This window comes from Myxine glutinosa, chromosome 10 (assembly GCF_964187855.1).
Source record: "Myxine glutinosa chromosome 10, kmMyxGlut1.1, whole genome shotgun sequence".
Taxonomy (NCBI): domain Eukaryota; kingdom Metazoa; phylum Chordata; class Myxini; order Myxiniformes; family Myxinidae; genus Myxine; species Myxine glutinosa.
Genome location: NC_136270.1, coordinates 445,211 through 462,352, shown reverse-complemented (window position 1 = coordinate 462,352; position 17,142 = coordinate 445,211). Strand labels below are relative to the sequence as shown.

Genomic DNA, 17,142 nt, shown 5'->3' with positions numbered 1-17,142 from the left:
TGAAACTCTTTCCTGGTCCAATAAAGTTAGATCACGACTTTTTCCTGCCTCTTGGATGATTAAGCGCCTTTGGGCTTCTTGAAAAGCGCTATATAAAATAAATAAATGTATCTTATATAATAATAGCGTAAGGACTCGACTTTGTTATCCCTTTTACGCCGCACCCAGTGACCCGATGCCCACGGCACTAATGGATTTACGATCTACGAACTGCGCTCTTTGTTTTTCACGTACAGCCATACTCGAAAAATCTGAATTAGCCGACGTTGGGGCCGAAAAGCATCTGATTAACTGCCGATACGACGCCATCTTACGACGCCATCGTATTGGCGTCTGCTGGGCGAAGGCGAAGCAAGCCGTCCACTGAGTGGACAATCCCAGAGTGGTGCTATGCCGATTCCTATTACGAATCCATTCATTTTTCAAAAGTATATCGTAGCGTTGTCATTTAAGTAGATTGCAATAAATACGTTGTTCATATATGCACTCTTCATTCTCATCTTTCTTCCTAACTCTTTCTCGGACAAGCAAATCCCCTATGCCATCCATAATGGTACACTCTATCCATACACCACATCCTCCCTTCCGTGGATGTTCCATGGGTTTCGGCTAGTTATCTATATAATAATAGCGTAAGGACTCGACTTTGTTATCCCTTTTACGCCGCACCCAGTGACCCGATGCGCACGGCACTAATGGATTTACGATCTACGAACCTCGCTCTTTGTTTATCACGTACAGCCATACTCGAAAAATCTGAATTAGCCGACGTTGGGGCCCAAAAGTATCCGATTAACTGCCGATACGACGCCATCTTACGACGCCATCATATTGGCGTCTGCTGGGCGAAGGCGAAGCAAGCCGTCCGCTGATTGGACAGGCGAAGGCAAAAGCAAGCCATCCACTGAGTGGACAATCCAGAGCATGCATTTGTGCCGGTGTCGGCGATCGTTGTTCATATACGCACTCTTCATTCTCATCTTTCTTCCTAACTCTTACTCGGACAAGCAAATCCCCTATGCCATCCATAATGGTACACTCTATCCATACACCACATCCTCCCTTCCGTGGATGTTCCACGGGTTTCGGCTAGTTATTATTATTATTATGAAGCAAAAAAATGTAACTTAGTCATTTGTGCAAGAAATTTCTTCTTTGTTTTTTGGGACATTCAATGCAACAACCAAAATAGATTAATGTACAGTACATGAGCATTGAGGCCTGGGTTGCCATGACATGTGATTGTAGAAAATAATGGTGTATAGCCCTGTAATAATACTGAGCTATTAAATAGTATTATTTTTGAATGTTCTTCAAATCCGATGTGCCGTAGTATGTGATACAGAGCGTCGATGCTGCAGAAGCAGTTTCTTGGCAAAGGTTCATGCTGGGCAGTTTGCCATCCCTCTGCCAGCAGTAGTTAGAGCAGGAATTTAGAATATTAAATTGATACATGTGGGAAAATTATATGCCCAGACCAGGAATCGAACCCAGGTCCTCTGGAAAACCGTACCAGTGCTCGGCAGTCGATGCTTGTACCAGTGCTCGGTACGGTTTTCCAGAGGACCTGGGTTTAATTCCTGGTCTGGGCATATAATTTTCCCACACATATCAATTTAATTACTTAATCCTGTTCATGAATTTAATTTAGAATATGTTCACGGTGCCGACAATATCACACCTACTCTTCGCGACAGACAGAATCGCCATGTCTGCGAAATACCTGAATGACAGTCGGATTTTAACCCAGGCTATATGGCTTGGAGGATACCGACAACATGGTGCACGTACATCAAGGCCATCATGTCAGCCTTATGCCTACCATATACCCATTGCTATTTCTAAATGTTAGCTTCCTGGATCTATTTATGGATTTGGTTTTTGTATATTGCTACTGACTAGCGGTTAGGCTGCCAGCTTAGGATCCTAGGATCCTGGGTTCGAATCCCGGTCGATCACTGAATTAACGCCAGGGGGGTTGACTCAGCCTGTCATCCTTCCGGGGTCGGCAAATTGAGTACCAGTTCACTGGTAATTCCCTGTTTGTCGTAAAAGGCGACAAACAGGGTTGGCGGCAGGAAGGGCATCCGGCCGTAAAACATTGCTTCAAAAAGGGGACCAACAAAAACAACAACAACCACGGTGCCCGAAAAAGGCCAACCCCCACTTTGCGGGGAAAAATGGCCTCTAAAGGTGGTTTTATATTGCTACTGACTATCTCTAAGCATGTCGTAAACTGGCAAAATGAGGTATTGAGCTAAAGTGCTGTCTTTTCTTGATACCGTACTGTCTTTTTGTTGTTGTTTTGTGCAGCACAAGCAAGCGAACATGTGGCCATTTTCTCAAATCACAATGGACAATTTCAACCAGAAAAAGTGTAAGTTGTTGCATGCACAGCACTTCATTGCACCATGTTGTCGGTATCGGAGTGTGCCAAACGACTGCAGTGATTGAGCCGTATAGTCAGCATTCTGTGTGCAAGACAACTTTTTGGGTTGGATCTTTATACCGATTAATCACCGGAATACTACTGGTGAGTATCATGTGCTGTTACCTAATTCTGGAATTCACATGAAATATCACATGCTTGTGTGCTACACAGGAAGATTTACATCGCTCTTTCAATCATAATTTCCCTTCTGACGTCGACTCTTCTGTTCTTCTTCATCTTCCCTCGATCCGTGGTTTTGAGAAAGGCGACGGTCAAACAATACGCAGTTTCAATCACAGGCAACAGCAAAACTGTTTTCGCGAAAATAATTGTAAGTTTTTTTTTGTTTGTTTGTTTTTTCTTTTCACGTGTTGCTTTCACCCAAACGGGAGCAGTTGTTGTCCTCGGTCTGTGCATCCGTGAGTGTATGAGTGAATCCACACACAGATATACTTTGATATAGATTGTTCATTCTCAGATCTCATGTATTTTTATTTTGAGTTATTTTTTTCAATAATGAAGTTGGAACACAGTTGTGTAATTTAACCATAACTAGTAAATAATGCACAGACTATGTGCAGAAACTATGCCTGTAGCAAATAGTGTTTCAAGATAACCTTCACAGCCTTTCTCTTGAGCATTGCAGTGTACCGCAGCCCATGAGCTCGTTTCGATGTCAGTGCGCATGGACATTTTGAGCTGACTAGTCAAGCCCATGTGATCTGAAGTGTGCTGTAAGGCCTAAGGGCTGAATTAGTGTGGCCTTTGTCACATTTCAAGCTGGTTAGTCGAGCCGTGGTCCGAGATGAATGGGAACAAGGGGACTAAGACCAGAAGAGATGCGCTTAGAAACGATAAACAACCCACCTACCTGTCTGCATAGGTGATAGAAACAGGTGTTATGCTTTGTGAGAGATGCCACATTTTGAGAAATGCCAATATTGAGATCTCTAAATGCTGCACAATATAGGAGAGATTTAGGAAGCAAGGAAGCCAACATGTAGGTGAAAGGATAACTCAATTGAGCTACAGACAAATGCCTTGCAAGTTGTGAATAGTTCTGATTTTCAATAAAAAATCTGCAGCTGGGTTTGGAGGCCATCTTTGTTATGTGATGGTCCCAGGAAAGGTCAGTGTGACTGATGGTGAACCAAAGACGTTTCAGAGGCTCAGTCTCTCGCAATGGCTGACCATGAAGATAATTTATAGTTTGCCTGAAGATCATTCCTTCATGCAAAGGCGATACGGTGAGACGTTTCAGGATTGATAGATGCAATCCATGTATCACTCATCAGACGAGCTTCTAATCTATTCCAAATCGATAGAATGTGGTTCAGCTGCTGTCTGTCTAAAGTCTGTATGACACAATGTGGAGTTATCTGCAAAAGGAATGGAGGGATTTCCAGAATCATTGGAGAAGTCATTTATATAGATAAGGAATCTCTCCCCTCCATTTTTATCAACCAAGTGGCTGGGTTTATTAAATTTAAAAGTGTAACGAGGAAGCCCTGAAACCTGTATGGATTTTTTAAATAAAGTAATTCTAATGAATTTTGACCTCATTTCATGATAGAACATCCATTAGGTAAAGTACGGACCCTCTTCCACCCACTATACATATGCCAATGTGTCTTTGTTTAGATGTCTTTGACAGTTGAAAATGAAAATTTTTACACTGCCCATGTGATGAGCACGAAGACTGATGTGATGCTTGGGAAATATGTCATTGGTTCCTATACCGATGAACAGAAAAGGCCTGTTACGGCAATTGGTCATCAACAGGTAGACTTCTTACACAATGTGAGATCATACCTGTTTGTCACCAAGTTTATTATAGAACATGTTTAGATGCTGATATTTATTTTTTGATTTTGCAGTTCGATGTCATTCTCGAAGTAAACCTTGACGATTTTTAGTAAGTATTTGGGGGTGGGGAATCAAACAATTTGTTAAAACAATTTTGCAAACATTCTCATTTGTAAAAAGCTGAATTTTGTTTTACTCTGTATAAGTGAATCAGATGTTCTTTGATCAGCAAAGATGACAGTATGCTTATTATTAGGAATTGATCCATGATTTTGGTCAATATCAAATCAATCAGAACGGCACTCGGTAGAGAGCATACCTCCGCTAGGCTGAACAGTTTACGTTTTGTATCCCACTGATAGGCCCCGGATCTGGATTCGGACTTAAACCAAAATCTAATCCGCTTGTTCTTGTCACCAAACCAACTCATCCACCAAGTTTTGTCATAATCCATCCGAAACATTTTGAAACGAGCATTACTCCTAGGTCCCCTGTCGTTGAAGTGATGTGAGTTGACAAAGTGGAAGACGCAAGGCGGCCATCTTGGATTTTGATGTGGCGACCCAATTATGAATAGTGTTCTCCCTTATGCGTAGATACACCCACATACCAGATTAGAACTTAGTAGTTCGTTTATTTTTCAAGATATTTCGCTCACGAGGTTCAGACATATATATGGTGGTGGCCATCTTGGATTTTGACGTGGCGACCCAATTTTCAAATGCTTTCTTCCTTATGTGAAGATACACGCACACACCAGATTAGAAGTTAGTAGTTTGTTTATTTTTCAAGATATTTCGCTCAAGTTTCAGACATATACATGGCGGCGGCCATCTTTGATTTTGACGTGGCGACCCAATTTTCAATAGCTTTCTTCCATATGCCAAGATACACCCACACACCAGATTAGAAGTTGGTACTTCGCTTATTTTTCAAGATATTCCGCTCAAGGTTCAGACATACATGGCGTTAGACATACATGGCGGCGGCCATCTTAGATTTTGACGTCTGTTGCACCCACACACCAAATTAGAATTCGGTCCTTCGCTTACGCACGCATGCACGGACACACGGACGGAGGGGAAAACCATAGTCCCCCTTTCGCTCCGCAGTGCGACGGGGGACAATAACGTGAAAGTTTTTTGCCCCGTCTTTCAATGGTGAAGAATCACTCAAAAAAAAAATCAAGAAATTCTCGTATCCGGATCCGGATTCAGATCTTCACCAAAATCGTTACTTGTTATGCACCCAACCTGTCCACCAATTTTCGTCCGAATTCGTCCATAACATTTTGAGATACAGGGGTGAAAACATAACCTCCGTCCACGTTTGATGACGGAGGAGATTACTCGGGCAAAGATGTTCAAGGTCAATTGTTAATGGGGAAGATCTCTTTTTGAGATTCTTGAATGAACAGTTATGGAATCGTCCCTCTATTGCTTGAGCCTGTTTGGTGATCCCATCTGAGCACATAGCTCATTAGGATGGGATCTCAGCTTTGCATCCCACGTTGTTTATTAGCTAATTGTTACCCCACACGTGTGACGCGGATTGCGGGGTTAAGGAACTGTTTCATATCTGTCTGCTCTTCTGTCTATAAAAGTCAGTTTATGAATCAGGAACAACTTGATTTGAGTTTAATGTTATTTTGAACATGAATCGAAAAACGAACCTGCAGTTTAGCAGCACACTGGTTCTGAATTCGTCAGAGTGGAGTAACATAAAACGTTTTACTCCGTCTGCCTGTCTGGGAGTCAAACAAAATTGAAAATCATTCCAAACAGGAAACGTACTTTTTAAAAGACTAGGGCATTGCCCGTACTATATCTATATCTAAAATTATATCCCCCCCCTCTATTTACATGAAATGGTTTGGTCCAAAGCGAACGGCTTGCGAGTGGTGACAATCCCCCCCCTCTATTTACATGCAATGGTTTGGTCCAAAGCGAACGGCTTCCGGAGTTTGGTAAAGAAATCGCCATCGCGTGCACAAACGCGCAGGAAAGCGAATGAATCGCAAATTCGTTTTTATTAGTTGTAAAACATAGTTTAACGCCAACATAGTTTGCAAACGTGAAATAAATGAATACGCTCTCAAATGTGCCATCCGAGGCAGAGTGTGCCCGCCACGTTCGGCACACGCGATCGTTCGCTGCTCTCTGATTGGTTGAATCGTTTTTTGGACATAGCTCGGTAAGTAATTGTCCGATTAATATGAAACCTTGAAAAGGCACATCCTCGGGTCCCCAGCAATATACCTGGCAAGTTAAAAGTATATCGGACCCGTGGTTGTCGAGAAACAGCGGTCACAGACAAACGTACAGACAGACAGAGATTACTGGAATTATAGATAGATTGTCATGAAGAGCACAAACAGGAACGAATAACGAATGTGTAATGTGTTAAACAAGGAGCTGTAAAAGACATTGAAACAACGGCGGTAAACTTCAGGATTTTTTTTTTCTATGACCTTTTAAAATCTTTTAATTCAATTGTATTATGTACTTGAACACTGTATTAGGCAAATTGCCCTTTTTGACATTTCAAAACCCTTCAATTCAGCTGTGCTTGAAAATATTACGACATTTTATGTCATCACAACCAATCTAATTTGTTGCTAGTAGACGCCGCTCAATGTCCTTGTCTCTCAAGTCATCACAGGGTAATGTGTTTTATGACCTCTATAGTTACTGATGGATCTTATTGTAATTATTGTCATCTGATTGTAACTCTATAGTTACTAATGGATCTGATTGTAATTCGAGTTGATTTACACTGATGTATTTACACTGACACTGATGTCACCGGAGACGTTATGTTTTTGGGTTGTTCATGCGGTCGTGCGTCCATCCATCCATCCGTTTGTCCGTCTATGATAGGTTTTTGTTACCGTGATAACTTAAGAACAGCTGAAGGGCTCGAAGTCAAACTTGGTACAAATATGTATAATAATTCAAAGATTAACGGATTCGATTATGGGGTCAAGAGGTCAAAGTCGGATATCCAATTTGGTAAAAATTATGTTACTGTGCCAACTTGTGAACCAGTGATAGATTTTGACGAAACTTTGTTGAAGTATATATTGTCACGCAACTCCAATTAACATCAGAGTTGCGGATTGCCGATTACGAGGCTTTAACTCCTGAGGCAGAAACTCAATAGCAGATTCCAAAATCTAAGCGCGCGGAATGGAGGGAAAAGGCAAGAGCCCCGCAGCCTTATCTATTAAAACCAAACAGGAAATTGCGTTCAGGTATTATGTACAAGAAAAATAATATAAGGGTTTATTGGGAAGAACAAGACAGGAAAAGCATGCGCCGGTAATAAATATCCTAATCGGGATCCCATACACCAGACCTCAAATACAAAACGGGGGAATATGAATACGAAAATAAACACGTCTTTTGTTCACAATGTACGCGGAGCTTGGGCTTATCTGTCTCGTCGTCTTCTTCCCGGCCTGGACGAATCCTCCGTCCGCCTCGCATGCCCCGCTAGGCCCGAGCCAACGCCCTCGCCGCCGCACTTGAGGTCCCGCTCCAAGCTCCGAAACACCACAAGGTCCCACAGCAGGACAGCGAGCTCCATCCAGGCTACACCTCAGCCCAACTCGGGTCAGGGTCTCTGAACTGCGCTGCCAGGAATCCAACTGCTTGCAAAGGCATCCGGTGCTCACTCTCAACTCAACTCAACTCAGGATCTCCACTCGGGATCCAACTCTCCAGACTGCCTCTCTCAACACGAACTCCTTCGAACCAACTCTTCTGCACTGCTCACCCAACTCGTACTGAACTCGACTCACTCGCACCGGGACTCCAACTCGGGTCGGGGCTCTGATCTCATCTGAACTCTCGTCTCATCTAAACTCGAAAATGGCATCCTGCCCTCGGTAATATCTCCGGCCGATGACGTCACATTGGCACACTGCTCTGCCAATCAGAGCCTCCGCCGGCTCGTCCAGGGGTACGCCCACTGCGCCACTCACTCCCGTCCCATATTCCTTGGGTTATAGCACGTGCCATGTGAGGTGGGTAGGCCTCTCGGAGGTGTAAATGGTGGCGGCCAATTGTGGGCGGTGTTCCAGCCTGATTAATTCCTAAGTCATGTCAGGGGAGAAGGGCGTCATTTAGTGTTGTACTAAAGGTCCTAACTAATGTTTATGTGGTCTGCAGTGCCATAATGGACAAAGGTTTGACGACTAGGTGAGACAAACAAGGGCTCTACTGATTAACCCCTACACTAACTAACACACGAATCTCCTGATAGATTCACAATTATACACCTTAACCGACAAAACGCCTGAACATGGACTTATTACAGGAAGTGTTCCTTATCGCGACATCTCGAAGCACGTTACCTACTCAGATCTACTCTGCTCTACATTTTGCTCTACCCCCAGACATAACAATATTATGATGCAAAGATGAACTGATTAGATTTCGACATCAGAGGTCAAAGGTCAGAGGTCATGCCAGGTAAAAATGTGATACTTGGAAACAGCTGAAGGGATTTAAATCAAACTTGGTACAATTATGTATAACTAGGTAGGGCATGCCCGTACTATATCTATATCTAAAATTATATCCCCCCCCCTCTATTTACATGAAATGGTTTGGTCCAAAGCGAACGGCTTGCGAGTGGTGACAATCCCCCCCCTCTATTTACATGCAATGGTTTGGTCCAAAGCGAACGGCTTCCGGAGTTTGGTAAAGAAATCGCCATCGCGTGCACAAACGCGCAGGAAAGCGAATGAATCGCAAATTCGTTTTTATTAGTTGTAAAACATAGTTTAACGCCAACATAGTTTGCAAACGTGAAATAAATGAATACGCTCTCAAATGTGCCATCCGAGGCAGAGTGTGCCCGCCACGTTCGGCACACGCGATAGTTCGCTGCTCTCTGATTGGTTGAATCGTTTTTTGGACATAGCTCGGTAAGTAATTGTCCGATTAATATGAAACCTTGAAAAGGCACATCCTCGGGTCCCCAGCAATATACCTGATAAGTTAAAAGTATATCGGACCCGTGGTTGTCGAGAAACAGCGGTCACAGACAAACGTACAGACAGACAGACAGAGATTACTGGAATTATAGATAGATGATGTAATATATGTGAGGGTTCATCAAAAATGTAGTGGTCTGAGAGGGTCATTAACCAGTGTGGCAGCTACATTCAAGTGTAAGGTGTGCACAGAGGGAGCTGCAGATGGAGGAAATGTTGAGATGGATCTTGGAGACGGCGTGAAGCTGGAAGGTGTGAAAACATTTTGCTACCTCGGAGACATGCTGAATGGAGAAGGTGGATCGGACTCGGCAACGGTTGCTAGAGTGAGATGTGCATGGAAGACGTTTCGGGAACTGAGTGGCATGCTGATGAGGGGAGTGTCGTTGAAGCTGAAGGGAAAGGTGTATGCTGCATGTGTGAGAAGTGTTATGATTTATGGGAGCGAGACATGGGTAACGAACGTGTAGCAGCAACAAAGGCTGGAAAGGGTGGAAATGCGAATGGTTCGGTGGATGTGTGGAGTATCGTTGAGAGAGAGGAAGACAAATGATGAATTGCGAAAGATGATGGGAATAGAGCCTGTGATTGATGCTGTGAAGAGAAACAGTTTGAGATGGTTTGGTCATGTGTTGAGGAAGGATGAAAGTGACTGGTTGAGAAGAGTGATGGAAATGAATGTAGAAGGAAGTAGAGGACGGGGAAGACCGAGAAAGACTTGGCTAAATGTGGTGGAAGAAGAAATGCAGACAAGGGGGTTAACAAGGGCAGATGCAGAAAATAGGGCAAAATGGAGAAGATTGTCATGGGGACCGCAAGGCTAACCCCCGCTGTAGCAGGGAAAATGGCCTTAAAATGCCTGTTGTTGTAATACATGTGAGCGGAGGCATATCCGTCGACGTCATGACGTCGGAGTGCCAATCCAGTAACCTCTGTCACCAAAGGTGGATGGAGGTTATGTTTTCACCCGTTTGTTTTTATTTGTGTGCAGGATATCTCAAAAAGTTGTGGATGGATCCGAAATTTGGTAAACATGTTGGGTGTGTGATATGGATGAATTGGTTAGATTTGAATCTGGATCTGAGAATTGAAAAAAAATTAGTGATTCTTCATCATCGAGAGATGGAACCAAAAATTATATGTAGCACGATATCTCAAAAAGTTGTGGACGAGTTATGACAAAACTTGGTGGATAAGTTAGTTCGGTGACGAGGACAAGCTGATAAAATTTTGTTTCAGGTCCGAATCCAGATCTGGACTATCGGTGGGATACAAAATGGAAACAAATCAGCTCGGTGGAGGAATGCGTTCCACCGAGTTCCCTTCTAGTTTTTACGGCGCAGCCCATAGGGCAAAGCCGTCTAGAACAGTGTTTGTCCGGCCATACGTATGTATGTATGTATGTATGTATGTGTTACTGTCCGCTCAAATGTATACCAATCAGAGCTGAGGATCTGGTCACATGACACGGTGATGTGATTACGTCTGTTATTATGGCAGCTGACTCTCCACACTCTGGCATTTTGATTCCAATTTCATTCAGGCCGAACATATCGTCGAACCTGCCATATATCACAATCACCATGCTCTAGCTTTACGTTTTTCATTCAGTGTGAAACACAAAAAACCGATTGTTAAAATGACTATCAAAAACATCGGCGTTACGGCTCTTCCAACAATACAGTACGTATAGGCCTCAGGCTTCATGCCTCACCTTAGGGCCGCTTCGGACAAATTAAGCACAGGTTTCTTAATACAGTAGTGTATCATTTCAGTAGTATCGTTTTCATAATAATAATAATATAGTAAATATGACTATAACACTTTAATCCCAATGTCGTGAAAGGAAGGTTAATGGATTGAAGCGGTGTATGGTTCATGAATCGATGATAAGCGGTGTACTGTACCAATAACCGCGGAAGGAAGGAATTCACCTCGGTTTTTTGATGGCATGTTATTAACCTAACCCTTGTGTGGTATATAGATTACAGTAGATCTTCCCTCAGTTCTGTAAGTAAAACCGACCTCACAGATGTCGAGATTCCTCCGAATTTCTTTGTTTAATGTTATAAACAGCATTAGCGACTGTTTAAAAGGATAATCAGGTGTGTTTGTGGTTTATAATATTTTACAAGCCCGGCTACGCCGCTGTTAAACTTTCGGTCTTGTTTTATGTGATGTCATCTTGCAAACTGTCGTTGTTATATAACTCAGGGGCACACAGTATGTAGGTTTGTGAATGTCTTTAAAGGATGTGAAAATACGAGGGTGGGGGAGAGGGTAGTGGAGGGCAGGGTTGTCACGTGATCACTTGTCATGTATTATATTTAGACCATTGTAGTCAACGATGCATCTTGTTCAACCCTGTCTTGTATAAATGGATCGCCTTGTAGTGTTAGATTTGGTTATTTATAACAAGATTTATGCATTTTGTTTTGGTGTTTGTGGATTCTCATCATGACGTGGTATTATGTCACTGTTTGCAGTCAATACTGTGCAAGCAGTGCGATCAAAGTCCACAATCTGCTTGTAAATGTGAGGTAGGTAGCCTCTTAAAGTTTCCCATGACGCAATTACGTCAAATTACTGAATTGCTGCTTCCAGTCATTTGCAACAAGATTTAAACTTTTTTTTTCTTTCTTTACAGGATTATGATTGTAACAAAGGTTATTGGTACAACTGATACCAGCTACATCGAAATGTTCCAGCTTATTAGATGTGGAATGAATGCGACGTACAACCTACAAAGCTCCATCTGACCGACCCATTTACTTGGCCTTTCCGCGTGGGTACATATGGAAATTGTGGCATTGGTTGTGTATTTCTGACTTTCCCAATGAAGTCAATTTTATGGTGAACTGGGAACGTGATTTGCATGGGAGAAGAGTTGGATGTTAGTATTGTTAGGTTTCAGTTGTGCTTTTGATGCTTACATCATGTCTCAAAGAGTGCCATGACCTGATTGTAATGAAGCTTGGGGCAGGATTCCTAAGCCAGTTGAACTTTAATCTTTCACCAAAAGCTCTTTTTTTAAATGCACAATGAGTTATAAAGAATTGCTTTCCCTCCACATGCAAATTGATGAATTTAAACATGCTGGTCCATTTTTTTGTGAATGCAATTTTCGCTACTTGATAAACATTATTTGCACATTGAGTTTTTCTTTCATTTCCTCAGGTGCAGGTGCATTATATAAACTCATTTTACAAATATTGATCAATTATATTGGCCTTGGATACGGAAAAATGAAGGTGATGGTAAGTGGTAAAGCATGTGGTGAGGTGGAAATAACTGGGAAGTGGCCGTGTGCTGTGTGCAGGAAGGGTGTTGGAGTGAACTCCATTCAATGTACAATGTGCGCTGAGTTGGTTCATCAAAAATGTAGTGGTTTGAGAGGGTCATTAACCAGTGTGGCAGCTACATTCAAATGTAAGGTGTGCACAGAGGGAGCTGCAGATGGAGGAAATGTTGAGTTGGATCTTGGAGATGGCGTGAAGCTGGAAGGTGTGAAAACATTTTGCTGCCTCAGAGACATGCTGAATGGAGAAGGTGGATCAGACTCGGCAACGGTTGCTCGAGTGAGATGTGCATGGAAGAAGTTTCGGGAACTGAGTGGCGTGCTGATGAGGAGGGGAGTGTCTTTGAAGCTGAAGGGAAAGGTGTATGCTGCACGTGTGAGAAGTGTTATGATTTATGGGAGCGAGACATGGGTAATGAACGTAGAGCAGCAACGAAGGCTGGAAAGGGTGGAAATGCGAATGGTTCGGTGGATGTGTGGAGTATCGTTGAGAGAGAGGAAGACAAATGATGAATTGCGAAAGATGATGGGAATAGAGCCTGTGATTGATGCTGTGTAGAGGAACAGGTTGAGATGGTTTGGTCATGTGTTGAGGGAGGATGAAAGTGACTGGTTGAGAAGAGTGATGGAAATTAATGTGGAAGGAAGTAGAGGACGGGGAAGACCGAGAAAGACTTGGCTAAAGATGGTTGAAGAAGAAATGCGGGCAAGGGGTTAACAAGGGGAGATGCAGAAAATAGGGGAAAATGGAGAACATTGTCATGGGGACCGCAAGGCGAACCCCCTGCTCTTGCAGGGAAAATGGCATTAAAATGCCTGTTGTTGTTGTGTTGTATTGGCCTTGTATACGAGCGTGTCATAAGGTTTTCCTTGTGACCAGAAAGTGAAACACTGCACGGACGTTAGTCGTTTTTAAGGAAGAGTCACTGATGGGATCATTGAATCCTCTACTTCCCGCTGTCTTCAAATCATCAAAGCATTGTGCTCCGCAAAATTAATTGAAACCACATTCAAGCAGAAACAGTGTCTTCCTCCGGATGAGATCTAGAGGACGGGGATCCCGTCTTTTGCACTTGAAAAACCACTTTGCGCACTTGTGTTAGTGTTGAAAAACCACTTTTCGCAGTTATGACAGTGTTGAAAAACCACTTTTCGCACTTGTGTTAGTGTTGAAAAACCACTTTTCGCACTTGTGTTAGTGTTGAAAAACCACTTTTCGCACTTGTGTTAGTGTTAAAAAACCACTTTTCGCACTTGTGTTAGTGTTGAAAAACCACTTTTCGCACTTGTGTTGGTGCAGAAAACCACTTTTGCACTTGTATTAGTGTGGAAAAAACACTTTTTGCACTTGTGTTGGTGTTGAAAAACCACTTTTCGCACTTGTGTTAGTGTTGAAAAACCACTTTTCGCACTTGTGTTGGTGCAGGAAACCACTTTTGCACTTGTATTTGTGTGGAAAAACCACTTTTTGCACTTGTGATCGTGTTGAAAAACCACTTTTCGCACTTGTGTTAGTGTTGAAAAACCACTTTTCGCACTTGTGTTGGTGCAGGAAACCACTTTTGCACTTGTATTAGTGTGGAAAAAACACTTTTTGCACTTGTGATAGTGTTGAAAAACCACTTTTTGCACTTGTGATAGTGTTGAAAAACGACTTTTCGCACTTGTGTTAGTGTTGAAAAACCACTTTTCGCACTTGTGTTGGTGCAGGAAACCACTTTTGCACTTGTATTAGTGTGGAAAAAACACTTTTTGCACTTGTGATGGTGTTGAAAAACCACTTTTCGCACTTGTGTTAGTGTTGAAAACCACTTTTCGCACTTGTGTTAGTGTTGAAAAACCACTTTTTGAACTTGTGTTGGTGCAGGTAACCACTTTTGCACTTGTATTAGTGTGGAAAAAACACTTTTTGCACTTGTGTTAGTGTTGAAAAACTACTTTTCGCACTTGTGTTGGTGCAGGAAACCACTTTTGCACTTGTATTAGTGTGGAAAAAACACTTTTCGCACTTGTGTTAGTGTTGAAAAACCACTTTTCACACTTGTGTTAGTGTTGAAAAACCACTTTTCGCACTTGTGTTGGTGCAGGAAACCACTTTTGCACTTGTATTAGTGTGGAAAAACCACTTTTCGCACTTGTGTTAGTGTTGAAAAACCACTTTTTGCACTTGTGTTAGTGTTGAAAAACCACTTTTCGCACTTGTGTTAGTGTTGAAAAACCACTTTTCGCACTTGTGTTGGTGCAGGAAACCACTTTTGTACTTGTATTAGTGTGGAAAAAACACTTTTTGCACTTGTGTTAGTGTTGAAAACCACTTTTCGCACTTGTGTTAGTGTTGAAAAACCACTTTTCGCACTTGTGTTGGTGCAGGAAACCACTTTTGCACATGTATTAGTGTGGAAAAACCACTTTTCGCACTTGTGATAGTGTTGAAAAACCACTTTTCGCACTTGTGTTAGTGTTGAAAAACCACTTTTCGCACTTGTGTTGGTGCAGGAAACCACTTTTGCACTTGTATTAGTGTGGAAAAAACACTTTTTGCACTTGTGATAGTGTTGAAAAACCACTTTTCGCACTTGTGTTGGTGCAGGAAACCACTTTTGCACTTGTATTAGTGTGGAAAAAACACTTTTTGCACTTGTGATAGTGTTGAAAAACCACTTTTCGCACTTGTGTTAGTGTTGAAAAACCACTTTTCGCACTTGTGTTGGTGCAGGAAACCACTTTTGCACTTGTATTAGTGTGGAAAAAACACTTTTTGCACTTGTGATAGTGTTGAAAAACCACTTTTTGCACTTGTGATAGTGTTGAAAAACCACTTTTCGCACTTGTGTTAGTGTTGAAAAACCACTTTTCGCACTTGTCTTGGTGCAGGAAACCACTTTTGCACTTGTATTATTGTGGAAAAACCACTTTTCGCACTTGTGTTAGTGTTGAAAAACCACTTTTCGCACTTGTGTTAGTGTTGAAAAACCACTTTTCGCACTTGTGTTTGTGCAGGAAACCACTTTTGCACTCGTATTAGTGTGGAAAAAACACTTTTTGCACTTGTGATGGTGTTGAAAAACCACTTTTCGCACTTGTGTTAGTGTTGAAAACCAATTTTCGCACTTGTGTTAGTGTTGAAAACCACTTTTTGCACTTGTGTTGGTGCAGGAAACCGCTTTTACACTTGTATTAGTGTGGAAAAACCACTTTTCGCACTTGTGTTAGTGTTGAAAAACCACTTTTCGCACTTGTGTTGGTGCAGGAAACCACTTTTGCACTTGTATTAGTGTGGAAAAACCACTTTTCGCACTTGTGTTAGTGTTGAAAAACCACTTTTCGCACTTGTGTTAGTGTTGAAAAACCACTTTTCGCACTTGTGTTGGTGCAGGAAACCACATTTGCACTTGTATTAGTGTGGAAAAAACACTTTTTGCACTTGTGATAGTGTTGAAAAACCACTTTTTGCACTTGTGATAGTGTTGAAAAACCACTTTTCGCACTTGTGTTAGTGTTGAAAAACCACTTTTCGCACTTGTGTTGGTGCAGGAAACCACTTTTGCACTTGTATTAGTGTGGAAAAACCACTTTTCGCACTTGTGTTAGTGTTGAAAAACCACTTTTCGCACTTGTGTTTGTGCAGGAAACCACTTTTGCACTTGTATTAGTGTGGAAAAAACACTTTTTGCACTTGTGATGGTGTTGAAAAACCACTTTTCGCACTTGTGTTAGTGTTGAAAAACCACTTTTCGCACTTGTGTTGGTGCAGGAAACCACTTTTGCACTTGTATTAGTGTGCAAAAACCACTTTTCGCAATTGTGTTAGTGTTGAAAAACTACTTTTCGCACATGTGTTAGTGTTGAAAAACCACTTTTCGCACCTGTGTTTGTGCAGGAAACCACTTTTGCACTTGTATTAGTGTGGAAAAAACACTTTTTGCACTTGTGATGGTGTTGAAAAACCACTTTTCGCACTTGTGTTAGTGTTGAAAACCACTTTTCGCGCTTGTGTTAGTGTTGAAAAACCACTTTTTGCACTTGTGTTGGTGCAGGAAACCACTTTTGCACTTGTATTAGTGTGGAAAAAACACTTTTTGCATTTGTGATAGTGTTGAAAAACCACTTTTCGCACTTGTGTTAGTGTTGAAAAACCACTTTTCGCACTTGTGTTGGTGCAGGAAACCACTTTTGCACTTGTATTAGTGTGGAAAAACCACTTTTCGCACTTGTGTTAGTGTTGAAAAACCACTTTTCGCACTTGTGTTAGTGTTGAAAAACCACTTTTCGCACTTGTGTTAGTGTTGAAAAACCACTTTTCGCACTTGTGTTGGTGCATGAAACCACTTTTGCACTTGTATTAGTGTGGAAAAACCACTTTTCGCACTTGTGTTAGTGTTGAAAAACCACTTTTCGCACTTGTGTTAGTGTTGAAAAACCACTTTTCGCACTTGTGTTGGTGCAGGAAACCACTTTTGCACTTGTATTAGTGTGGAAAAACCACTTTTCGCACTTGTGTTAGTGTTGAAAAAACACTTTTCGTACTTGTGTTAGTGTTGAAAAACCACTTTTCGCACTTGTGTTGGTGCAGGAAACCACTTTTGCACTTGTATTAGTGTGGAA

At 42.0% G+C, this 17,142-nt stretch overlaps 1 protein-coding gene across 3 annotated transcripts in view; it reads left to right on the top strand.

Moving 5' to 3' along the window:
• Positions 1-12,395, top strand: part of LOC137417889 (transmembrane protein 106B) — a 36,158-nt gene extending 23,763 nt beyond the window's left edge. For all 3 annotated transcript variants that reach the window (XM_068103826.2, XM_078785236.1, XM_078785235.1), the window contains 6 exons: positions 2,314-2,377; positions 2,603-2,762; positions 4,073-4,213; positions 4,309-4,346; positions 11,726-11,779; positions 11,887-12,395. In XM_068103826.2, the coding sequence (XP_067959927.1) occupies positions 2,314-2,377; positions 2,603-2,762; positions 4,073-4,213; positions 4,309-4,346; positions 11,726-11,779; positions 11,887-11,998 (569 nt within the window). In that variant the 3' untranslated portion in view covers positions 11,999-12,395. The remainder of the gene's footprint in view (positions 1-2,313; positions 2,378-2,602; positions 2,763-4,072; positions 4,214-4,308; positions 4,347-11,725; positions 11,780-11,886) is intronic.
• The last annotated feature ends 4,747 nt before the right edge of the window (positions 12,396-17,142 follow it).